We start from the raw sequence: 26,951 nt of genomic DNA on the forward strand, positions 1-26,951 counted from the left end.
TATCGTACACAATATAAACAGACCATGCGATGATTTAAAAAAAAAAAAAATGTATACCGCACTATACTGGGTTGTATTTTGACTTAAGATCATAGGTGCATGCATAGGTGTGTCAGTATCTGTTGTTTTTTTTTTGTATTGTTTCTTTTTGTGTGTGTGTGGGGTAGGGGGGTGTGGGGGTGGATATTTGGATGTGGGTATGTGTATAGATGTGCATGTACACAGCCGTAGTATATGTCAAGATATGTAAAAGTGTTCATGATATGTTTGACTGCTTTTTTGTTGTTGTATTTTGTGTCTTTGTTGTTGTTGTTGTTGTTGTTGTCATTATCTTTGTAAAATTTTGAATAAAAAGTAAAATAAAATGATTTTTAAAAATCATAAAGGATAGGTAGAGGACATGCATGTGTCAACTGAGCTAAACAAGTAAACAAATGGAAAGTAACAAACAAAAGGAAAAAAAAAACCTGACACATTTCAGACAGGCAGACTGACAGGTAAAAAAAAAAGATGATTTCACTGAAAAGAGCAACAACAACAAAAAAGTTCTTCAGTAAAAACAAAACAAAAAACAACCCCCCCCCCCTTGCCCCAACCCCTCCCCCCCCCTCACTCCCCCCCTCCCCACCCTCCTCCAAAAAAAAAAAAAAAATCCCCAACAACCATATATTTCTAAATGCATGATTATGTCAGCCAGTATTTTATCAGGTTTGGTTTGCCATGACCACTGTGTGCATTTTTGTTATACACACACACACACACACACACATATATATATATATATGATAGTCATGTCCGACTATGACCATCAGAACAGCAGAGGAGGCAACTGCTGTTCCGACTATTTGGGCTAGAATTTGATTATAGTGGAGAGTGTCTTGCCCAAGTTACATCCCCACTCTCTCGGCCAAGAGGGTTTTAGGACAGTCGGCGTTGGGATGGTTCCCAAAGGCCAGCTAGCCCACAAGGCTGCAGCACTAAGAGCCAGTGCAGTTTTGCCTCCTAGTTTGAGAGTCATAGTCCTTCACAAAAGACTAAGCTGTAAATGGTATCCCATTGACTGGAGAAGCCATTGATAATACAGCTCTCACTTTGCTGTTGGCCCAAATGTAAATTTACGTCAATCTGTGATATAAGCCGATATATATATATATATATATATATATATATATATATATATATATATATATATATATATATATATATATATCTTGTATGCCAAATTTTACTGTCACACTTGCAGTCTGTACGATATCACTACAGACCTCACCTACACTTAAATTTCTCTTGCTGAGAGAACAAACAACAAAGTTATTCTTGATTCCGATTCTGATTGCTGTCCTCAGCAGTCGTACGATCCTCCCCAGGACGAATTGGACTACCGACACGGCGGCCGGTACTCCGCTGACGACGTGCTGAGCACCAAAAACCTGGACGGTAGGTTGGTGGCGGCAGGGGGTCGAGCGGAGAGCGACGCCAGGGAGGGCAGCGTGCACAACGGAGCTGGCGGGTACACCACCAACCCTTACAAGAAAATTCCTCCCATCCCTACCAGTTCTGAAGGTGAGAGTGTGTGCTGGGGGTCGGGTGGGGGGTTGGTGGGGGCGGGGGGGTTGGAAGAGGAGGAGGTTCTTTCTTCTAACGCATTCTTCTTCTTCTTTGTTCATGGGCTGAGACGGGCGCAATAGCCAAGTGGTTGAAGCGTTGGACTGTCGGTCTGAGGGTCCCGGGTTCGAATCACGGTGACGGCGCCTGGTGGGTAAAGGGTGGAGATTTTTACGATCTCCCAGGTCAACATATGTGCAGACCTGCTTAGTGCCTGAACCCCCTTCGTGTGTATATGCAAGCAGAAGATCAAATGCGCACGTTAAAGATCCTGTAATCCATGTCAGCGTTCGGTGGGTTATGGAAACAAGAACATACCCAGCATGCACATCCCCGAAAACAGAGTATGGCTGCCTACATGGCGGGGTAAAAACAGTCATACACGTATAAGCCCACTCGTGTGAATACGAGTGAATGCAGAAGAAGAAGAAGTTCATGGGCTGCAACTTTCACGTTCGCTTGTATGTACACGAGTGGGCTTTTTTACATGTATGTGACCGTTTTTAACCCTGCCTTGTAGGAAGCCATACTCCGTTTTCCCTGGGGAGTTTGCAGCCTTGTCAGGCTCCCATGCCACATTGGTGAGGAGAGAGAAAAAAAAAAATCAGTAAAAATACTGTTTTTCCCTCTAAATTAAAATTTGGACCCATCCAGAAGTACTGTAGAAGTTACGTTTCCCTTTCTTTGCGGTTTATGTATGTTGTGTAGAAACGTGAAAACTGTTTTAATTAGACTGGATTTCGATGCCACAGCAATGCTCACGTGCATGGCTCAAGGTAGTTAATTTAACATCTTTACACTACAAGTCATGTTAAATGACTCAGAGATGGAAATCTTTCCGTATTTATACAGAAAACCGTTTTGGGTTTGTTTTTTTGTTTTGGAGAGACCCACAGGTCGTTCTACTTGAATTGCATCAAATCCATTGAGAAACTCCTAAAGGTGTACTATTGTGCATAGTCTTGTAAAAAAAAAGAAAAAACTCAATGAGAATGAGTTGATCCTTTCCATCATTCATATTAATGAGGAGAATACTCTGAAACCATGCGAGGAGAGACCAGCATTTGCCTCTATGCGAAGTGACTGTGGGATTGGAACCAGTGCGCTGTCGATTGTCCTAGGCGGACGCATTATCTCTAAGTATCCACCGCATCATTCATTCGAAGAAAACAAAACCAACCTTTTTTTTAATTTCTATTTTTATTTTTATTTTTATTTATTTATTTTTTTTTTCCCTTGTACACAAGGTTATATTTTGACTTTTCACGACATCAGTGTGATTCAACATTCACATAGCAAAACATTTGGTCCATCAATGATCATCGAAAAAAAACAACAACATTAATTTGTTGAGATACAAGGGTTATTTTTCAATATGATAATACTTATTTTTATTTTTTTTTTGGTCTTCTTCTTCTCCCCCTTAGCACCACGGTCGGCGCCGGCAGTGCAGTCGGAGGGCAGCTACATGCAGACGTACCTGCGGGAGAAGGAGAAAAGCCAGAAGGCAGCCCAGCGGCCGTGGTACCGGGTGTACGGGCTCGACGACTACAAGCGCATGCAGAAGGAGGTGCGCCTGGGCACCCTGGGCCCGGACCTGGAGAACGACGTGTACAGGGAGAGGGTGAGTGGAGGGTTGTGGGGGGGTCGGGGGTGGGCTGGGGGGGGGGGGGGGTAGGTGGGGGCCCTTGGCCCTTTTACCAAGCTACAGCAGACGACGTTTTCCCTCCTAACCCCTGCACAGAATGTGTGACGTCACTCCGCTTACATCATTTTGTCCTCGCCAGACCACCTGCTGACGGCTCGACCAGTGTCGCATCGCGGTACGTCATTGGCTGAGAAGAAACTTGTGTTTCTGTTCCACCGTAATTAAATGGAGTGCAAAAATATAATGAATCACTGACTTAAAACTCTGCTTCCTTACGGCGAAGGGGAGGTTACCTACTTCCGGGAGGTTATCTGCCGTAGCTACTTTCGTTTTCTCCGCATAGGCGGATAGTAGTTTGCACAGGACAGGAATGTCGGACCCCTGCCGGAGTCTGCACCAGTGGGTCACGGTTAAGTATGTTACTTAAACGTAATTTTAGGAAGAAAATTTCCTTACCTTATGGCAAGAGCTTTATGTACAAAGTTCACAACATTCATCACTTCTTCTTCTTCTTCTTCTGCGTTCACTCGTATGCACACGAGTGGGCTTCTACGTGTATGACCGTTTTTACCCCGCAATGTAGGCAGCCATACTCCGTTTTCAGGGGTGTGCATGCTGGGTATGTTCTTGTTTCCATAACCCACCGAACGCTGACATGGATTACAGGATCTTTAGCGTGCGTATTTGATCTACTGCTTGCATATACACACGAAGGGGGTTCAGGCACTAGCAGGTCTGCACATATGTTGACCTGGAGGATCGTAAAAATCTCCACCCTTTACCCACCAGGCGCCATCACCGTGATTCGAACCCGGGACCCTCAGATTGACAGTCCAACGCTTTAACCACTTGGCTATTGCGCCCGTCATTCATCACTAATGGTTTGTTTTCGGCAGCCATCAGTGATGCAGATTTTAAACATAGACAGATGTCTGTGATATTTACAGGGAATTAAGTCATTCCTGGGTTCACTGTATTTTGGGCATTCTAGCAGGAAATGCTTCTCTGTTTCAGGGGCAGCAATACACAATGGGCAAGAATAATCTTTTACATTTGCACGATTTCTAAATTGCAGAATAAAAGGTGACACTCAAATTCTGAATTTGGCAAAACTTTTTTCTCATATATATTATCTACAAAACGTAAGTGGGGGGGGGGGAGAGGGTGAGTGTGGGTTTCTTCTAAGACAAATACATGTTCTGTGGAAACTGGTCAGTGAGCTTTTTAAAGACCAGTTGGCTTGTTCTTGGACACTCACCAAGAATGTGATAGACATTTACTTCTTTTCCACATAAACACTGTATATTTTTGCAATAAGGCATTTAAACAAATTGATAAATTAAACATATAATCAGTCTTGACTGGGAGACAGATAGATTATTCAAGAAAGCCTTGGGGGTTGCTCGCTGTAACTGCCTTTATACAGCGGCGGTAATATTGGCAGTCTGAATCTTTTCGCCTATTTTTTAGAAGTCGACCGAGCGAAACTTTCTCACTACATCTGTGACATTCTTGTAGATCTAAAGGTCTTCTGAGAAGGATTGAGCCTTCACAATTGCGCGCTGCCTTTCTGGCAGCCTGATCTGCCCGCTCATTTGAAGAAATCCCACAGTGTGAAGGCACCCAAATGAAAGTTACACGTGTGTGTGTGTGTGTGTGTGTGTGTGTGTGTGTGTGTGTGCTACTGTTTGGATGTTTCCCCCACCCATACCACCCTCCCAGTCACTGGCATTGATCAGCTGGGGGGGGGGGGGAACTATTTGTTGTTATCATCATTATTATTATTGCTTCTTTTTTTTTTTCTTTTTTTTTAAATTTATTTTTTTTGTCACTGTCATCATTACATCTTATCAAGACATTAAAAAAAAAAAAAAAGTATATTATAATGTTAATATTCTTAGTCTTCCCGTTCTTCTTGTAATTGTTGTTGTTTATCGTATGAGTCTCTGTGATGCTCTGCAGAGAGAGAAGATGCAGAGGCAGCTGGAGTACGCCAAGTCGGTGAAGGACAAAAACAGTCGGGATCTGACGTCGAAGAAACCGCCAGCGTTCCCAAGACCCAAGGAATCGGCAGACGACGTGCTGAACAAGCGGAAACTGGTAAGTCTTCGTCTTCTTCTTCTTCTTCTTCATTCATGGGCTGCAACTCCCACATTCACGTGTAGTGCTTTTACGTGTATGACCGTTTTTACCTCGCCATGTAGGCCGCCATACTCCCATTTTCGGAGGTGTGCATGCTGGGTATGTTCTTGTTTCCATAACCCACCGAATGCTGACATGGATTACTGGATGTTTAACGCGCTTGCCGTATGCACACGAAGGGGGTTCAGGCACCAACAGGTCTGCACATATGTGTTGACCTGAGAGTTTGGAAAAATCTCCCTCCACCCTTTACCCACTGGGTGCTATATACACATCTAATGATCGACAGGAAACAAACACTTTCTAAATTCATGTATTACATAGCATAACGAACAAATACACATCTAATGATCGACAGGAAACAAACACTTTCTAAATTCATGTATTACATAGCATAACGAACAAATACCCATCTAATGATCGACAGAGAACAAACACTTTCTAAATTCATGTATTACATAGCATAACGAACAAATACACACCTAATGATCGACAGAGAACAAACACTTTCTAAATTCATGTATTACATAGCATAACGAACAAATACACACCTAATGATCGACAGGAAACAAACACTTTCTAAATTCATGTATTACATAGCATAACGAACAAATACACATCTAATGATCGACAGGAAACAAACACTTTCTAAATTCATGTATTACATAGCATAACGAACAAATACACACCTAATGATCGACAGAAAACAAACACTTTCTAAATTCATGTATTACATAGCATAACGAACAAATACACATCTAATGATCGACAGAAAACAAACACTTTCTACATTCATGTATTACATAGCATAACGAACAAATACACATCTAATGATCGACAGGAAACAAACACTTTCTAAATTCATGTATTACATAGCATAACGAACAAATACACATCTAATGATCGACAGGAAACAAAGACTTTCTAAATTCATGTATTACATAGCATAATGAACAAATACACACCTAATGATCGACAGAAAACAAACACTTTCTAAATTCATGTATTACATAGCATAACGAACAAATACACACCTAATGATCGACAGAGAACAAACACTTTCTAAATTCATGTATTACATAGTATAACGAACAAATACACACCTAATGATCGACAGGAAACAAACACTTTCTAAATTCATGTATTACATAGCATAACGAACAAATACACATCTAATGATTGACAGAAAACAAACACTTTCTAAATTCATGTATTACATAGCATAACGAACAAATACACATCTAATGATCGACAGAGAACAAACACTTTCTAAATTCATGTATTACATAGCATAACGAACAAATACACATCTAATATCGACAGAAAACAAACACTTTCTAAATTCATGTATTACATAGCATAACGAACAAATACACATCTAATGATCGACAGAGAACAAACACTTTCTAAATTCATGTATTACATAGCATAACGAACAAATACACATCTAATATCGACAGAAAACAAACACTTTCTAAATTCCTGTATTACATAGCATAACGAACAAATACACATCTAATGATCGACAGAGAACAAACACTTTCTAAATTCATGTATTACATAGCATAACGAACAAATACACACCTAATGATCGACAGGAAACAAACACTGACAAGAACTAGGAACAGCAACACCACAATCAACATCGAAAAACAAAACAAAACAAAAAAAGAAAAAAGAAAAACAGAAAACTCGGCGTAAAAGACTGATCATTGCTTGGGAACAGGTTTCACCACGTACTGGATGTACACATATATACAGCTGGAAAAAATATCAAGGTAGAAAATGTCAGGTACATATACATCAACACCATGACGATGATGATGATGATGATAAGAATAAGAATAACTTTTTCTTCTTTTTTTTTTACCCGGACTTTCTTGGGTCGACCACCTGTTTTATTTTGTATATAAATTCATTATGTCAATTAAAAAAAACAAAAAAAACAAACCGTAACAAAATAAAAGCAACAAAAAGAGTACAGTGAACATAAGCAATTACACAATCAAATAAAAAAAAACCCCGTGACAATAATAATCAAAAGCAATACCCTGCATTCCATACCTATGTCATTGTTGTTGTTTTTCCCCCCACTTACATATAGATTTTTTTTTTTCTTTTTCCCTTTTTTTCCCTTTTCTTTAAGGGTGTCTGTTCATCTGGATGAGACAATGTACGCATGTCCCATGTGCAGCACGCACTTGGTGCACTGAAAAAGAACCCACGTCAACATAAGAGTCTTGTCCTCTGGCAAACGACCCGGCAAGTAAAATCCACTCTGATAGACACACAAAATACCTGACTCGATGCCTGACTAGCTCATCAGGGTATGCTGCTGGTCAGGGACGGGCGCAATAGCCGAATGGTTAAAGCGTTGGACTTTCAATCTGAGGGTCCCGGGTTCGAATCACGGTGACGGCGCCTGGTGGGTAAAGGGTGGAGATTTTTACGATCTCCCAGGTCAACATATGTGCAGACCTGCTTAGTGCCTGAACCTCCTTCGTGTGTATACGCAAGCAAAAGATCAAATACGCACGTTAAAGATCCTGTAATCCCTGTCAGCGTTCGGTGGGTTATGGAAACAAGTACATACCCAGCATGCACACCCCTGAAAGCGGAGTATGGCTGCCTGCATGGCGGGGTAAAAACGGTCATGCACGTAAAAGCCCACTCGTGTATATACGAGTGAATGTGGGAGTTGCAGCCCACGAACAAAGAAGAAGAAGAAGGAGAAGGAGCTGCTGGTCAGGCATCAGCCTTGCATATGTGGTGTTTCGTGAATAAATTTTTCAGAACGTAGTGACGCCTTCTTGAGAAACTGAAAACTGTTAAACTGATATCAACACCTGTGCCATGTCTGTCCGACGACAGGCCATGGAATACGCCAAGAACGTCCCCAAACCACAAGTCAAGCCCCGGCCGAACCCTTACAATAACTATGAGCTGGCCTCGCAGTTGTCCCCCATCGCCAAGCCTTCCAAGACCTCCCAGCAGCGGCCGCCATCTCCGCAAGAGCCCTCGGTGGAAGTCCTTGACCTCGAGAAGCTGCACGAGCGTCACGAGCAAGATAAGCGCAACGCAGAGCTCATCCGGCAGAAAGCGCAGGGGGTCTCGTCGTAGGCAGCGCTTGGCTGTGGAGTTGTATGTGTGTTTTTTTTGTGTGTGTTTTTTTTTTCACAGTTGTGCGTGTTGAGTATGTGTTCAAATGTGTGTGAATGTGCATACATGTGTGTTGATGGGGTGCATATACAGTGTTTGACAAGGATTACTGCTTTTTACCTGTAATGTAACTGCCTGATTGTGTACATACATTCTTTGTATGTATGGCTGGTTTTTCCGTGTGTGTTCGTACATGCCTGTATGTGGGCATACATTTTTTTGTTTGCTTGTGTGCCTGAGCACATAGCCTTTATTTTTGTTATAACATCACTAGTTTTATGCTCAACACGCCAAACGCCATGATTATTAGTGGTTTGATTTTTGTGAAACAAATTGTATATTTGTTATTATGTATCGTTCACACCTTGTTTGTTTGCTGGAATTTTTTTTGTTCACAAATGGTTATATATTTAAAAACGTACAAAATTGTGAAATGATGTAAGGTGTGTGTGTGTGTTCTCAGAGAATGTGTGTTTATGTGTGTGCTTGTGTGAGAAGATGTGTGTTTCACAGTTAACATCTTTTCATTGAAAGCGGTACACGAAACAAGAAGCCAGCAAAAGGTGCATGTGTGTGTGTACGAGTGCTCATACTATTGGCATGATATGTTTTCGAAGTGTATGTATGCTGTGAATGCAGGGGAGTATTGGCTTGGACAGAGTTAAGTATTGGTGTCTGATGTTATTTTCAGAGCTTTGCACATGTCAGTGTAGGCGCGCACACATTGACACACACAAACACACACACACACACACACACACATGCATGTTTGCATGAGGGTTGACTGAAGAGAAGATATACCTTTATGAAGACAAGAATGTAAATCAGTATTTCATCTCTTTGGTTGTCAATGGGGACCAGAGAAAATATAATTTTATGAAGACAAGAATGTAAATCAGTATTTCATCTCTTTGGTTGTCAATGGGGACCAGAGAAAATATAATTTTATGAAGACAAGAATGTAAATCCGTATTTCATCTCTTTGATTGTCAACGGGGACTGTGCCTCTTTGTTGTTATTGTACATTGAATATTCTGTTGCAGCTGTCATTTTGTTTTTGTTGGTTTTTGGTAAAAAGTTTCTTTCACTCCAAAATGACACTTAAGAAAAATTATTGTTGTTTTTTTTGTTTCAATGAATCTTCAGACAAAAAGAAAGACTGATCTTAATGTTCTCTTGGCATTATAACTGGAGCAGAATATCTGTTTTGATAATGATACTGTGTACAGCACTGAATCTTGTGCAAAGACAAATCAAAGCACTTACTCACCACTCACACACAAGCAAAACTGATTCAAATGGATGGGAGACAAAATTTGTGGATAGAAACTGGACTGGAGAGAGGGAGTGGAGGGAATAGTTGTTCTGGAAAGAGGCAAAATAAAACTTACTGAACCTGCATCAGAATTTGCTTCATCAAAACAATTTCCACGTTCCTACATTATTACACATAAACCACTAGCAAAGGGTATTAACTTCTACAGTACTTCCAGCTGTGTTGACATATGTCAGTTTGAATGGAAAACCGGTTGATTTTAGTATTTGAAGGGAAAACCGGTTGATTTCAGTATATTTTCTGCATTTTTCTGCACTGACAGGGAAGCCTGCCGAGACTGTCAACTCCTAACAGTTGAACGGGTTAACACCAGACTTAACGTGCTGAGTGCAGAGATTTGACCAAGCAAACGAGGGTGCTCATTCTTAGTGGCCAGTTGTGGAGGGTTTGAATCTGGGAACGCAGAAACAGAGAGCATCTGAAAAGCTGATCGTAGAGAGTGAGATGGGGTGTAGAGGTGAAGGCAGCCACAGAGATAGGAAGGGGCAGATTCGTTTAAGCATTTAGGACAGTTTGTTTCTTTCTGCATTTAGGACAGTTTGTTTCCGCATTTAGGACAGTTTTTGTTTCATATTACTTGTGCTTCTTGGAGTGAAATGATGTTTATCGGCAACTTGATTGATCACTGCTTGAGATAAATAGTGCCTCTTGCTGTGCTGAGGATTTTTTTTTTCTCAAAGCGTGTAATGTAGTTTTATTCACTGCCTAAGTAGATTTATTTACAGAAAACCTTTTCGATTGTTTTTAGCTTTAAGCAGCAGTGCATGTCAAGCGCTTGCAAACTTTCCCAAATCTTCCCTGTATGGGTGCATTGTATCAGATAGACCATGGACTTAAGTTGTATTGTTTGTGTGCATATCACCAGGAAAACAACTGGCATACTTTGAGTGAATAGATAGATGTGCAGTATACAAATGTTTATTGTTGTAATATCTTCATGATGGCAGATTGTCATTGAATCTGTGTGCGGAATAGCTGTGATATGAATTGAACTAAAGTATTATTTCTGTAGATGGGAGCAATGGTCTTGTGGTCCACGTCATGTGTTGTAAAATATTGAAAGCCATTTGTCTGTTAGTTGAAACTCATGCTCTGTACATTCCATTGCCGTCCATGTTCATTGATCTCTGAAACGCTGCTCTGTGTGTGTGTGTGTGTGTGTGTGTGTGTATATATATATATATATATACATACATACACACACACACAACACATTCCTTGCATTTTTAGCTTCTATCCGTCCAGGACAGGAATTTTTCTTTTTTTATTTTATTTTATTTTTAATACAATGGACTGTGATACAAATTTAACATTCTGGGACCTCTTTCATTTTCTTTTTTGTTTGTTGTTTGTTGGATTTTTGTTCTCTCTCTCTCTCTCCCTGTTTTCTTCTGCTTCTCTTTTCGTCAATGGAAGAAGCAGAATTCAATTCAACTTCCAAGACTGAAGTTTTGAGAACGGACCTGCCAGAGTGGTGTAAACTGGAAGCAGTGTAGGCGTAGAACAGAGCTGGTCTTTTTTATTCATCCTGATATTGTTATACATCTGTGTGTGTGTGTGTGTGTGTGTGACTGTATTTTATATGTGTTTAACTGAGTCTGTGTGTGTGTGTGTAAAAGAGACCGAACAGAGCAGATTTCATCTTGTCACTACTGTTTATTCATAAGTATTATTATTTCTCTTAAGGGTGGCGGGGGTTGTTTGTCTGCACTTATACATCAATTAGCAAGTATCTGAGAACGCTCATCCATTGGTACTTATGTTTCAACATAGTTCATTCCATCCAGTTCCACAGTACTTTTTGTTTTTTCTGAAGGTAAGGTCACATAGGTATATGTATGCAAATTTTCTTCTTTTTGTTGTTGTTGTTGAAGCCGCTTTGCAATGACATGTGGGTTGAACTGTAGACAGTGAACACCTGCTTTATACTTGTGACGTAAGCTACAGTCCCACAAACAATTTTTTTTACTGTGTGGAAATTGAATGGGTTCTTCTTTTCTTTTTTTAAAATTAAACTTTGTTCTCTCCCCACCACCCTACACACTCACTTTACATCGATGTGAAATAAACTGAAATAGTGCTCACTTGAGTTAAAGGTGACTTCTAAAAATATATTATTTGTTAATGAAATTCTTTGTTGACAGGGTGTTTTAAAGGAGTGGGTGGGGGTGGGGGTGAATTTATGTAATAAAGGTTTCTTGCCAAGTGCTTTTTTTTTCTTTCTGTGTGTGTGTGTGTGTGTGTGTGTGTGTGCGCGCGCACATGTGTGACATTAACCTGTCACAATTTATATTATTGGTTGTATGAGGTTTCTGAACTGTGGAAAACTGAGACTGCAAATTCTGAAAGAGTTCACAAGCTTTGAGGAGCACCTTTCGTTTGTTTGTCTGATCTGTGTCTGTCTGTCTCTGTGTTTGTCAGTTTCTATGCATATCTGTGCCTGTACAAATCCATGTCTACACACACACACACTCACTCACACACACACACTCGAGGTACAAATCCATGTCTACACACACACACTCACTCACACACACACACTCGTCAAAAAGCCTTTACAGAAATCCAAATAATATGAACAATTCCCACCCTTCCAATTATACTAAAGACACCCCCTCCCTCTCTCTCTCTCACACAGAAAGTAAAGACAAAACTAGCCTTTCAATTGAAAATTCATGACATTTATTATATGACCTGGGTTATCTTCCAAAATTCAGACTCTCTTGCACCCACATATACTTCCACACACACACACACACACACAGAGCATTATCGCATCACATATAACGCACACTTTACTGCTGCTTCTGACTTTTTAAAAACCACTGCAACATACATTATGTAAACGCATTCCAATGTTCTCACATCTGAAAGTATCCCCACCCCCCAACCCCCATAAAATAAGAAAAAATGAGAGTAAACAAAACAAACAAACCTCCCCCCTCCCTCCCCCACACCTAACTATCTCTTTTCATCATCGCCTGTGTACAGTCTCACAAATTCTCCATCTTTCACAACCACTTTGCCATCCTTGACGTCTCTGGTGATCTCGGTGGCGTAGGTGGCTTGGAACAAGTCGCGGGCCGTCATCTTGCTCTGGTGGATATCTTTCACTTTGTACGACACGTACGGCTTCAACTGCAACACCACACAGAGAATGGGTTAAGACCCTTATCTGCCAATACAGTGTTGTCCATCAGGGTCTAGGTTCAATTTCCCTCTCTCTCAACCCTTTCCCCCAAAAAATTCGACTGGAAAATCAAACCCAGCATCTAGTCATTCGGATGAGACGATAAACTGAGGCGCTGTATGTATGCAGCACGCACTTGACGCACTGGAAAAGAAACCATGGCAACAAATGTGTTGTCCTCTGGCATAGTTCAATTCAGTTCAGTTTCAGTAGCTCAAGGAGGCGTCACTGCGTTCGGACAAATCCATATACGCTACACCACATCTGCCAAGCAGATGCCTGACCAGCAGCGTAACCCAACGCGCTTAGTCAGGCCTTGAGGAAAAAAAAAAGGAAAAAAAAAAGAACTACTACTACTAATAATAATATGTATAAGGCGCAAAAAGTTGATGAAGTCAACTATAAGCGTACAAAATAAAGTAAAATAAAATAAAATAAAATAATAAAATAAATAATAATTCTGTAGGATATATTTGCTCAGGTAGGTAGAGAAATAAATGCATGCGCTCAAGGCCTGACTGGTGCACTGACCGCCGCCTTGAGAAACCACACACAGTATCAGTAGCTCAAGGAGGCGTCACTGCGTTCGGTCAAATCCATATACGCTACACCACATCTGCCAAGCAGATGCCTGACCAGCAGCATAACCCAATGTGCTTAGTCAGGCCTTGAGAAAAAAAAACAAAAAAAAAAAAAAAAAAAAAAAAAAACAATAATAAAATAAAATAAATAAAGTAAAAAAACCAAAAAAAACCCAAAAAAAAAACTAAAAATAAAAAAAATAAAATAAAAGAGATAAATACATTAAAATACTACTACTACTAATAATAATATTTAAAAGGCGCAACATCTTGATTAAGTCAACTCTAGGCGCGTGCGCGCACACACACAGAGATGATAAATAAGCAAATAAATGTAAAACATACACATACATACTTAAACACATACATACACATTTGTTCACACATACTTAAACACAACATAATGCAGGGTCCATCCCCCCCACTACCCTCTCAAAAAAAAAAAAAAAAAAAAAAAAGACCACAACAATTCCTTACTTTTTCAAGACCTTTTCCAGGCCAGACTTAAAATTTTTTTCACACACACACACACACAAAACTGCAACATCACTGACAAAACAGACTGGTGGATATCCTGGTATCAATGTTACAATTTTCACCATCTTGTGTTTGCACATTCCTTGAATGCATTACTCAGCTCTTTGTTGAATGTTACTGGTCAAAGGGGTTTATCAAAATTCCAAGACTTTTTCAAACTCTTCGGAAGGGCAAAATATTTTTTTTCCAAGACATTACCCTACAATCGGCTTCGGATCCACTCTGTTTACGCATACCCAGATTCAAACACTCGACTGTTGGCCGCCATTCTTTCTCTGTCTCTGGACCTTGCGACTGGAATGAACTTCCTCTTTCGCTTCGTCAAGTCTCCACACTCAGCTCTTTCAAGTCTGGCCTTAAAACCTTCCTCTTCCCAAAATAGCCTCCCTTGCCTGCCCTTCCTTGTCTTTAGTTTCTACAGTTTTAGAGTTACACATGCGTGTGAATGACTGGTGCGAAAGCGCTTTGATTTGTCTCTGCACAAGATTCAGCGCTATATAAATACCATTATTATTATTATTATTATTATTACCAGCCCCGTAAACTGTTCTTTTGTTTTTACAAGACTTTTCCGGTCTTCCAAAAGACCATAAGCATACAAACTCTGATAACAAATATACAAAGTTTCAATCTGTGGCACAAGCAAAGACAAGTTTTTACCAGAACTATAAGAACGCATACAGCATGAAGATTCAAAACACAGTACACAAGTTTTTGGTTGGTGTGGTGTGTGTGTGGTGTGTGTGTGTGTGTGTGTGTGTGTGTGTGTGTGTTATACGCACACGTGTGGTTGTGCATGCGTCTGTCCATCAATATGGACCAAAGGGAGATCAATCTTACCTTGATTCATAAACAGTAATTTCATAATCATTAAAAGGTTTCAGCTTTTCCTACATACTACAACAACAACAACAAAAGAAAAGAGGTCCAATCACCTTTTACTGCCACCAGCCGCCTCAGGGCAATGACTATCCACTGTGTCAAGGGCTCTGCATAGGAAGGTGGAGACCAATCCTTTCTTTATGCCATTTTAACCTTCCGCAACCAAAGTCAGGTACCCATTCACACCTGGGTGGCATGAGCAAAATCAGAGAAAGCACCTTCCCCCCCTCCTCCCCCTGAGGACACAAGACCAGGCTCCTGAACACCCATCCCTAGTGAGCACTGGGTCTGCCATAATACTATGTGTGACAGTGTATGCCAAGAGAAAAATCAAGAAGTGTTCTGATATATTCACAATACTGTACTGCAACTCAGTGTATCCCAGCTATATTACCTTTTAAAGGAAAAAAACAACAACACAGAAGTTAATTACTTACAGGGAAACCAGTGAGATCTGGAACAACAAAGTTTGGAATCATCTCAGGGACGTTTCGAAAGGCACCTTTTTTCTTGTCATAGAAGCCAGTTGGTTGCACATCTGAAATTATATTACATGAAGGGGGAAATGCATTAGTGGGTGTTTGCAATTAAGACTTAGCATTACTACTTACTGAGTTATTCCTTATTTAAATGATTTTCATACATGTCAAAGCTGACAGATTCATACAATGGATAACTAACACATGAGTTTTAGCTTTTCAAATCAAAATAAAGTGGTAAACATTTCAGCTCTCTCCATTCCTCTTCTTCTCTCTCTAACAAGCAGGCATACATGATACAAAAATCATACCAAAGTAAAACACACACACACACACACACGGCAGAAACACACACAAACACACATACACACACACTGTGCACAAATATACACACAGACACACACTCTGACATGCAGTCTCATTCACATACATGAGCTTAAGCACATACATACACACATATATATATATATATATACACTCCAGACAAATTTACTTTTAGTGTAATCTGAATCACAAGAACTGTCTTTCTCAAATATTTTAAACTTTTATTTAACCTCACTCTGCTCCAGGTGCAAGATGAATCGTACCATGACTACTTCCCCTGTGGAGCAGGTGCAAGTATTCTCACACCAACACACTATTCTAATGTTGTTTATTCACGCTTGGTACAGTTGGTGTTCTAAACTGAACCACTGATGGATTCCTGAAGCGTGAAAATGAAGCTTTGTTCAACCATTCTCCATCAATTTTAGCCCTTTTATTGGACCCCCCCCCCCCCCTTTTTTTTTTTTTTTTTTTTTTTACTGAAGTGGTCTTATGTGGTGCTGGTCCAGGGGAGTTGTAGCAGGCATGTTATTGTGGGGTAGAATGAGTTAGCTTTTCCATTTCATCAGTCTTTTTCCTGCTCTCTGATATGTTTTAGTCTGATGGGAATAAGTGTGCAGATCTATGCATGTGTACACGTGCATACATAATTATATAGATGTATGTCCTGTTTGTTCCTGAAAGTGTGTGTGTGTGTGTGTGTGTGTGTGTGTGTGCTTGTAAGTTGTATACATGTACATTTTATCATTAAAGAATCAACAGAACTTTGGAGAGAGGGGGGGGGAGGCGTGAGGGGTAGACAGACAGACAGACACTGAGACAGAGAAATAGAGATATATCCTCAGCATCCAACAGTCCTCCAACTACAACTACTCCCTCTGTAATACCCCGCTTCAACACGTTTCCTCCAACCCATACCTCGGCATCATCTTTTCCAATGACCTGAAGTGGGGCACCCACATTGCCAACATCTCGAAGAAAGCAAACAACACCCTAGGCTTTCTCCGCAGAAACTTGCCCTTCTTTCCTCAACACTGCAAGAAAAACACATATCTAGCCCTCATCCGCCCACTCTTGGAGTATGGATGCATCATCTGGTCCCCATACCTACAGCAAGATATAAACCAACTAGAAAAAATCCAACGCCTCTCAGCTAGGTTTATTACTGGCGATTACACCACAAGAACCCAATCACATCAGGAACAATTCAGGATCCTTTGTAGTAGGCAGATCTCAGACTGCGCAGTTCAGAAACACCTTTATTGGCACTGTTCGTGACTGGAAAAAGCACGGCTCTCAGGACACCAGTAATACTAGGCTGCGCACTCCCCCCCCCCCCCCCCCCCCCCCACCGTTGCGTTTATGTCATAAGTGGCTATAGCAACGTATTCTACAGATACAGATAGAGAGAAATGGTGTGTTGTAGGTTGGCACTCACAGAAATAACGCTCAAACAACACAGAACCTGCAGTAAACTCTACATGAGGCAAAACGCTTCTCGTGCAATCTCTTATCTCACTCTAACTCTAAAAGAAGCGACAATTTACACTTACTGTGAACAGCCAAATGTTTTTCCATCATCTCACTCCCTCCTTTTCGAAACTGTGACCCGTGTTTCCCTGTCACTGGAAACCGTTTGTCAAACGGTTCTCGACTTCTTCGTCCAGCAACACACGCCGTGGTGCTAAAACTACGAGCCGGATGGGCCAGTCTTTGCGACCACATCACTGGAATATTGGAAGTTAAAGAACTTTCGCAAATAAAATAACTGAAGTGACGGACACCTACTTTCGTCTGCTGCAAACTGGCGTGCAAGGTCGCCGTGAATTTGACCGGAAGAGAAATTCCAAGCGCCGGAAATACACCGAAAACACCCGATTAAAAAACCACAACAACACAACTGACATTATGTGGATACATTTTTTTTTGCTTTCAGATATGTGACTGGTCATAATTCTTGATAGTCTGAACTGAAGATACTTTTGTCACCCGAATAAAGAACAAGTTTTCTTCTCATTCAGCACACGTTTTCATTCGGTCACATTCACCGCTGCTAAGACGCAGCAAGTAAACAACATGGCGCTGAAAACGGTGGATCTGACGCAGCAGCCTCATCGCGCCATATTTTTGGGCTGCTCTCAGGAAGAAGTGAGCTATGCCAAGACCTTCTGGCAATCACTTCAGCTTCTGCCACCTATGGAGTCTCGTTTAGTGTCCAGTGACATCAAGCAGAGGCTCAGAAAGGCACCTCCATCACGATCAATGAGTGAGTGTGTGACTATGACGGAAGAGTTTGACACATACAGTGATTTCCAACATTTCGTAACGCATAGTGACAGCTCAGAAGGGGAAACACCATTTGAAAGCAAATCTCTGAATAGGCCAGGCTCTCTAAGAACACAAACATCGTTTGTTCCTAATTTTGGAGAGTCTGGTGACGAAGTAGACATGGCCACTTCAGATTCAAAAGGGAGAGTGAGGAATTATGAAGAACCAAGCCATGGGAGGAAAATTTCTCTGAGTGCTCCTGGATTGCCAGGGGATGGGAGTCAGGGAACTGGAAACAGACCGTGGGTCTTTGGTGCTGGAGGGCGAGAGTTTTGGTCACAGTGGCCAGTACAGGAAGGGGCAGAGGGTGACAGTTACTGGGCCAGAACTATCGAACCCTTCAGCGGGGAAGATCTATGCCGAAGAAAAGGATTCATTAACTGGGGGGAACAAGTTTTTCTGTCAAAACAACCTGCTATTGCAGTAGAGTGTGGGGGTGAGGAACTGCAAAGAGGGAGACAGAGCAACAGTTCCACACAGAATAGCGATGCCAAACAGCAGCATGCTCCGAAAAGCACTCCACATCAGAACAAGAAAAGACAGCGAGTGGTTGGGTCACAGCAAGTCACCTCACTCTTTAAGAGCAATAACATTCAGCCTGAAAGCATGTACCAGTCCCTGTTTAACCCCAGCAACATTATGAAACAGTACTTGCAGCCAGTTCTGAGGGTAGTGCCCGATAAATTCAGAAAGTTCATTGGCCCAAGCAGAAGAGATGACGTCTCCAGTGCTACAACCAGATCAGAAAAAGAAACCACAACATTCTCCAGCGAAGCAACCAGATCAGAAAAAGAAACCACAACATTCTCCAGCGAAGCAACCAGATCAGAAAAAGACACTACAACATCAGGACTGGGCTCTGAACGACTTAACTTCCCTGTGCAAAGTCCACAAGGGAAGAAGGATAAATCAAAAACAAAAACCCAATCATCATCTTTGAAATCTTCCAAAGAGCATAGCAGAAAATCTGAGGCATCTGTGATGTCTGGCATTGATGTTAAGAAGAAAAAATTGATTGGTGTACCCCGTGATGCTGGCACTCCTACTGTCTACACTCGACCAAGCAAGGATCTTGTCTACTGGACACTTGGAGACAGTTAGCTTGCAAAATATACACTTAAAAAAAAACTTTTATCATTGAAGGACCATTTACAAACTGTTGTTTCTGCACATAAAAAAAAAATCATACAAACTTAAACAATGAATAATGAATAAGTAATTGGAACCAATGAAGCAATAAAACCATAATACTCTTCCACTATGTAATGTACACCACATTACAGCATAACTCTGATATATATATATATATATATATATATATATATATATATATATATATAAAATTCCCCACATGCATGCGTTTGCCCACAATGCATGTGAATCATTTTCTTACGGATGGGTTTGGTTGCTGTTCATGCAAAATAGTATCATTTCAATGGATGATTTGTTTTGAGATGAACTGCTGACACACTGTAATGCACTGTTCAGAAGACTAGTAGAACAAATTTTTAGTTGCATACATTATCGATCCATATTTGGTTCAAGTAAGAGGCTTACTCTTTGTGTGTGCATTGACATTAATTATGTAACACTGTGCTATAAAACAGAATGTTGAATAGAGTTCATTAAAACAAAATGTTACTGCACTCTCTCTCTCTCTCTCTCTCTCTCTCTCTCTCTCTCCCCCTCTGTCACTGAATATTATAGTTTAATTCCTTCCATTCTTAAAATGGTTCTAAAAGATTTTTCTGTTCTTTTCTTTTCTTCGAGTGTCAATGTATCTATGCATGTTACCACAGTGAAGCTTAAGGTACTATAGTATATGGTTGTTTTATCTATTTGCTCATTTGTTTATTTATAAGTTAAAAAAAAAAAAATCTTCAGATCCAGATAAACCCAAGTGCAGATTGTTTATCAATGTTTTTGAATAAACAGGGAAGACTTCCTTCCCTTTTTATTTATAATTTGTGTGTGTGTTTGTCTGACTGGATTTTTTTTCCCCAGTGTTTCTTTTTGTTGAAAATGTGTATATGTCTGGTTTTTTTGTTGTTTTTGTTGTTGTCGTTGTTGTTAAAAGTGTATGTGTTTGTCTTTTTGTTGTTGTTGTTGTTGTTGTTAAAAGTATGTTTGTGTGTTTGCATTTTCTTAAAAATGGTGTGCATGTGTGTTTCCTTTCTTTCTTATTTTAGCGTGTGTATGTATGTGTGTTTCTTTTTCTTTTTTTGGTTTTTAAGTGTGTTTGAATGTTTACCTCTTTTTAAGAGTGTGTATGCGTGCTTCACTTTCTTTTTAAGTGTGTGTCTGATAGCGTTTGTCCTGTTTTGTTTTGTTTTATTGTTGTTGTTGTTGAATGTAAATTATTCCTTCCTCCAGTCACTGTCTGACACAGGCAAGTATACGGCATGTTTTAACTCGATTGTTCTGGTTGTTAGTTGTTACTGCTCACGTTAGAATTTTATGCCAGTTCATTGTAATGTTTTGTTAGAATTTCTTGCAAGTCCTTTCTTTGGGTTTTGTTTGTTTGTTTGTTTGTTTGCTTCTTTTTCTGTTTTGTTTTGTTTGTTAATTTGTTTCCAACCTGTCATCCCCAGCTTCCAAGGAATGTTTGATTCTCAACTTTTATCCGTGTTTTTGTCTACATTATTTCTATGTTTTTTGGCCTGGTTTTTCTCAGTTCACTTTTTTTGTTTTGTTTGTTTTGTTTTTACCTCCTGACCACAACCGCCTTGACTGTCTTCTTTGTTCTTCTGTCTTTATCTTTTCCTTTGTGTCATTCTCTGTCTGTCTGTCTGTCCTATTTGTCTGTCTCACACACACACACACACACACACACACACACACAAATATAGGCACACATGACTTGCTAACATCAGCATATGGACAAGTTTACAAATTATATATATATATATATATATATATATATATATATATGCAAAAACAAACATATGCTCATACATGTATGTATGAATGTATATTAAAAAAAAAAAAAAAAGAAGAAAAAAAGATGTTAGGTTTTTTGTTGTGCAAAAGTTGGACAGAAGCTTCTTGTTGGTTTATGTGGTCAGCATGGGCTTGGTTTTCATGACATGCTCATATTCTCCTGTTTTTTTCTTTCCACAGGTAATTATACGACAGGACGTCACACTGTGTCGCAAGGTCAGTTTTGATCCTTCTTGTCTGTCTGTCTGTGTGTGAGGAGCAAGGTGGCCGAAAGGTTAAGACGCCCATCTGCCAGTACCGTGTCTGTGAGGGTCTGGGTTCAAATCCCACTCTCGCTTGCCCTTTCTCCCAGTCTTCGACTGGAAAATCAAACTGAGCAACTAGTCGAAATTATACAAATAATGAGGCCAGGAGACGATATGATTAACAAATAGTAAAGAGTGGTAACTCTCTCCATTACACAAGGTACACAACTTCAAGTCAGTGATGCTTACGCTACCGATTCAGCTAGCACACAGGTAAATATACAGGCCCGGCGCTTCCTTTTTTGAGGAAGTGTCTGGGTTTGTTCCAATGTACCTTTTATTTACCTGTGTGGTAGATGAATCGGTAGCGTAAGCATCACTGACTTGAAGTTGTGTACCTTGTGTAATGGAGAGAGTTACCACTCTTTACTATTTGTTGAGCATCTAGTCATTAGGATGAGACAATAAACTGAGGTTCTGTGTACAGAACGTGCTTGGCGGCACAGGAAAAGAACCCATGGCAACAAAAGTGTTGTCCTCTAGCAAAAATTATGTACAGGAAATCCACTCTTGATAGGTTCACAACACATGCATGCACTCAAGGCCTGACGAGTGTGTTGGGTTACACTGCTGTCAGGCATCTGCCATGCAGATGCAGTGTAGTGTATTATATGCATCTGTCCGAATGCAGTGACGCCTCCTTGAGAAACTGAAGCTGTCTGTGTGAAACTGTCTCTTGCATCTCTCTCTCTCTCTCTCTCTCTCTCTCTCTCTCTCTCTTCCTCTTTATATGTCTGTATATGCCTCATTTTCTCTCAGCCTATGTATCTCTCTCAGTGTCTCTCTCTTTTTCTCTGTCTTTGTCTCTGTTGACTCTTGTGACCGAATGGATGAAACGTGTCTACGCATGTGTAAGGTTGTTGGTAATCTTTACATGGAAAAACACAAACGTGTGTGTGTGTGTGTGTGTGTGTGTGTGTGTGTGACTGATAATCATGCGACTGAGCGTATTTCATCTTTTTGAAAGGGGCTATGGCCTTTCTGAATAAATGTCTGAATCTGAATTTCTCTCTGTGTCTCGTGTCATCCTGTGTTAATGCAGACATTATGGCAGACAATCATGTCTTCTTTTGTTGTTCATTAATTCATTCATGCATTCTTACAGTCATCTTTACATGTTCAGACACTAATTCAAGTCACACACACACAGATATATATATATATATATATATATATATACATACAAGAGGATCGGTAAGGCAGCCATCCTTTATGGAGAGCTCGCCACAGGGCAGAGAAGCATCAGCTGCCCACAGCTGAGATACAAAGGCGTTTGCAAACGTGACGTGAAGGCACTTGAGTCCTGGGAGGGCCTTGCAGATGACCGCAACAGATGGAGAAGCGCTCTCAAGAATCAGCTACGGATTGGTGAGGACAAACTGTCAGCTGCTGCAGCAGAAAAGCGAGCTCGCAGAAAAGGGACGGCAGCCGACAGACCAGCATCAGCTTACACATGTGATCGCTGTGACAGAGACTGTCTCTCTTGCATCGGTCTCTACATGTAGTCACAGGCGATGCTGCTTGGTCCAAACAGACAGCCCAGTTAGACATTAGGTCGGATATACTCTGTCCATGGTCAGCCATGACCGAAGGAGTCCTACTACTACTACATATTATATATATATATATATATATATATATATATATATATATGTTTAATGCAGTTTTTTCCCCTATCAATATAAACTAATTTCCTTTCTGTCTTTGTCTCATTCCTTGTTTATCCCACACAAAGATGCAGAAAGACAAGTGGTGAAGGAATATAATCAATGAATAATTTATATGAATGAATGGATTGATGAATGAATGAATGAATGAATCAGCAAGTGATTGACTCAGTGAATAATGAATGAACAGATGATTGAACAAATGTCTTTAAAATGTTTGAAAAGACCCCCCCCCCAAAAAAAAAATCAATTTGAATTAAATGAAAAAAGATTTTAAAAACAAAAAGAAAAGCAACAAAGGGAGACAAATAAAAGACTGTGTCACTTCAGTGCTTTCCCTTATCCTCTCCCTTCCTGTGTATGTAGCTTTTTTTTGTGTGTGTTCTTTTCCCTCTTACCAGTCTGCATTCATGTCTTTTCCAAACAGCCTCTCATCTACGGGACTTCTTTGTGCGAGCCAAGACCATGGAGAACATCGAAGAGTACAGGAAGCTTCGGAAGTTTGCGTCTGCTCGGGACGAAGATCGGGAACTGCTCCACAAGCATCGAGCTTGGAGGATCAAGGTCAGAGGTCACACTACTTTTTAACGAGAGAGAGAGAGAGAGAGAGAGAGAGAGAGATCTTGCTGGCTAAAGATCTTGCTGACCAAAATGATGAATGAATTGAAGAGTGTCTTCGTTTCTTCTTCTACAACTACTACTATTGCCATGGTATGCTACTGCTAGTGCCCAGCTCCTACTACCACTGCTATGGATGTAACTATACCTTTACAATTGTACCCACTTCTACCAGTATGAAACACTACTATCACCAAATAATGCTACTGCTGCATCAAATTATAAAACCTCTTTCATAAGTAGTTCCTCGATCTCCTCCCTTTTCTTTCTGAAGCATCTTGAGCCTTCTGCCTCCATGTATTAACTTGAACTTGTGGAGTGATGGCCTGGAGGTAACGCGTCCGCCTGGGAAGCGAGAGAATCTGAGCATGCTGGTTTGAATCACAGCTCAGCCGCCGATATTTTCTCCCCCTCCACTAGACCTTGAGTGGTAGTCTGGACGCTAGTCATTCAGATGAGACGATAAACTGAGGTCCCTTGTGCAGCATGCACTTAGCGCACGTAAAAGAACCCACAGCAACAAAAGGGTTGTTCCTGGCAAAATTCTGTAGAAAAATCCACTTCGATAGGAAAAAACAAATAAAACTGCATGCAGGAAAAAAAAAGAAAAAAGGGTGGCACTGTAGTGTAGCGACGTGCTCTCCCCGGGGAGAGCAGCTCGAATTTCACACAGAGAATTCTGTTGTGTTAAAAGAAATACAAATACAAAATACAAATACAAATACATATCTTGAACAACAACAACAACAAAAAACACACACAAAAAAACAACATTTTTTTCCTCTTCATTCCAGAGGGAAGAAATCTCCAGGCGGGTCAACTCCAGCAGTGTGGGAAGCCAGCCCTGGTCCTCGGCCTCAGGGTTGTCTGCCTTGAGCAGAGACGGGCAGGACGTGGAAGACGAACTGTTGCTGGACGACAGATGGTCCACGGACGTCAGAGACGAAATCCTCAAGTTTGAGAAACTGAAAGGGAATGTAGATGCTGCTGATTCAGAGGAAGAGAAGTGATATTGATATATATGTGTACAATTTCTCTGTTATATATATATATATATATATATATATATATATATATATATATATATAAAAGGAAAGAAACGAAAAGATCAGGGAGTGGTGTCTGAAACACATGTTTGTCTTTGTGTTGGTCTGTTTGTCCACTTCTGTTTGTGCACTTTCTTTTTCTTTTCTTTTTTCTTTTTTGCACAATTCTTGGATCAATTTCTATGCAGCACAGATTCATGCCGATTCGAGCAGCCACTGGAAACTATTAAGTGCGTGACGGAAGGGTTGCCACATCAGAGAAAGAAATATCGTTCATACTCGTGCTTGATATTATATCAAAAGTAAACAAACAGTTGATATATGTACTGACACAAAATCATTGTAGGCAAAGTCAGTGTGCAGCATCCGTTCAGAAAATTGAACGCTTTGAAATTAATTAATCATGAGTGTGGATGGAATATACAGCAGCTTAATCAATCAACACATTAAAAAAAATCAAAGTTCTGAAAGGTGCAAGAGGAGAAAGGATATATGAAAGCTTTCTCAGATGATAAAGTTCACTGGTATTTAAAGATTCTCCAAATGTTTTTAACCAAAAACAAAACAAAAAGAATGAATAAATAATGGGTTTTTTTTTTCTTTGAAGTGGCATAGTTGCCACAAAAGAAGAAGAGTTGAAACATCAGGATAGTTTACAGATGACATCGCTGTGAACTGCAGAAAGTACTCAAGACTTACATAAAAAGCCTGTATCTTACGCTGTCGTTATCCGGTGACTGTTTTCCAGCGATGAGCACAAAATTTTGTCAGTTATTAGTTTTCAACACAGAGAAAAATAGATATCATGCTCAGGAGAATTTCATTTGTAAGTTAAAGAGTATAGACTCTGTGTACATTTCTAATTTGTCTCGCAACGGCCATACCACATTGAAAACACCGGTTCTCGTCCGATCAATGAAGTTAAGCAACGTCGGGCCCGGTTAGTACTTGGATGGGTGACCGCCTGGGAACACCGGGTGCTGTTGGCATTCCTTTAGCAGTACCCGTAGCGCGGTGGATAGCGCGCTGGACTTCTAATCCAGAGGTCGCGGGTTCGCATCCCGCCGGGGATGTTTTTTTCTTCTTTTTCTCAAGGCCTGACTAAGCGCGTTGGGTTACGCTGCTGGTCAGGTATCTGCTTGGCAGATGTGGTGTAGCGTATATGGATTTGTCCGAACGCAGTGACGCCTCCTTGAGCTACTGAAACTGAAACTCGCTCATGCAGTAAGCTGGCTGCTGATCAGTCTGATATGTTTCTTTATTTGTTCTGCAGACTATTTTGGTGACATCTCCTTTACTTGTGAATGCATCAGTTTATCAGTGTCATTGCCCATGAAATTGTTTCTCACATTGATTTTGGTGTGAGGAGAGAAATACGCTTACAGTTTATTACATAGAATCATGTTACTTTATTTCAGATAAGAGGTAAAGAAAATAGAAAAGGTTGAATGTCCTTTATCCTGATATTATGTATATAAATTATAATATCATTGTGCCTTTTGTTTTCATCAGAGCTGCTGATATGTTTTGCTATAACTGCCTAGGAACTTAGACTGTTAGAGACTGATGCGAATGAACTTAGACTGATGCGCATTTCCTTACTAACATTATTTACAGTGCATTTGATGTGTCAGTCAAAGACTGGGTCATCCCAAAGATATTTGCGGCAATGAAGTGTAGAATGTATCACTTGTCATATTGGTTTCCACACAGTCATCCTACTATGTAATGTTCATCGCATTCTTCACAGAAACATTCCTAAACACAATTTACAAGCATTGATATGCATACACGCACGTGCGTAGCACATGCGCGCATGCACACACACACATGCATGAGTACACACACACACACACCATAACTGCTGTTGTTTATTGATTAAGATGTATTTTGACAGATAACGCTTGGAAGTTCTATAATAACAGGGCGCTCCCAACGTTCCTGGAAGAATGTGGAAACAGAGTGTTACCTGTATTCTTGAGCAAGTAGAAATAATCAACAGAGCGGTTGATCATGTTACAAAATTACAGATCTCAATGTCAGTTATTCATTTGCAAACAAACAAAAACCAAAAAACCAAAAAAAACTGAACATGTTTTTGTGAGAAAGTCATGAAATGTATGAATATAGAAATGATTTAATTGACAAAATGAGTAATCATAAT

General features: G+C 40.3%; 2 protein-coding genes and 2 non-coding genes across 4 annotated transcripts in view; 3 read left to right on the forward strand and 1 right to left on the reverse strand.

The window, feature by feature from the left end:
• LOC143277416 (uncharacterized) overlaps window positions 1-12,100 on the forward strand; it is a 32,845-nt gene extending 20,745 nt beyond the window's left edge. Inside the window, exons 7-10 of the mRNA XM_076582216.1 lie at window positions 1,347-1,563; window positions 3,033-3,229; window positions 5,216-5,353; window positions 8,267-12,100. Coding sequence (XP_076438331.1) covers window positions 1,347-1,563; window positions 3,033-3,229; window positions 5,216-5,353; window positions 8,267-8,515 — 801 coding nt within the window. The 3' untranslated portion in view covers window positions 8,516-12,100. The remainder of the gene's footprint in view (window positions 1-1,346; window positions 1,564-3,032; window positions 3,230-5,215; window positions 5,354-8,266) is intronic.
• Window positions 12,101-12,579: 479 nt separating this feature from the next.
• LOC143277544 (large ribosomal subunit protein mL41-like) lies at window positions 12,580-17,730 on the reverse strand. The gene is made up of 3 exons (XM_076582426.1): window positions 17,437-17,730; window positions 15,518-15,618; window positions 12,580-13,028 (listed from the first exon to the last, which is right to left on the reverse strand). Exons 1-3 carry the CDS (start codon window positions 17,606-17,608, stop codon window positions 12,852-12,854), a joined length of 450 nt encoding a protein of 149 aa, XP_076438541.1. The 5' UTR covers window positions 17,609-17,730; the 3' UTR covers window positions 12,580-12,851.
• Window positions 17,731-25,657: 7,927 nt separating this feature from the next.
• LOC143277704 (5S ribosomal RNA) lies at window positions 25,658-25,776 on the forward strand. Its single transcript, XR_013053773.1, has one exon. It is a non-coding gene; the product is annotated as a 5S ribosomal RNA (ribosomal RNA).
• An 11-nt stretch (window positions 25,777-25,787) lies between these two features.
• On the forward strand, window positions 25,788-25,860 carry Trnar-ucu (transfer RNA arginine (anticodon UCU)). The gene has a single exon. It is a non-coding gene; the product is annotated as a tRNA-Arg (tRNA).
• Window positions 25,861-26,951: the final 1,091 nt, after the last annotated feature.

The sequence above is a fragment of the Babylonia areolata genome, chromosome 34 (genome assembly GCF_041734735.1).
Source record: "Babylonia areolata isolate BAREFJ2019XMU chromosome 34, ASM4173473v1, whole genome shotgun sequence".
NCBI lineage: Eukaryota > Metazoa > Mollusca > Gastropoda > Neogastropoda > Buccinidae > Babylonia > Babylonia areolata.

Coding starts and splice junctions, on each gene's coding strand:
- LOC143277544 (XM_076582426.1), bottom strand. CDS start 17,608: ATGTGGTCGCAAAGACTGGCCCATCCGGCTCGTAGTTTTAGCACCACG. Junction 15,619..17,436: donor AAAACATTTGGCTGTTCACA/GTAAGTGTAAAT, acceptor ATATAATTTCAG/ATGTGCAACCAACTGGCTTC. Junction 13,029..15,517: donor CAGATCTCACTGGTTTCCCT/GTAAGTAATTAA, acceptor GTGGTGTTGCAG/TTGAAGCCGTACGTGTCGTA.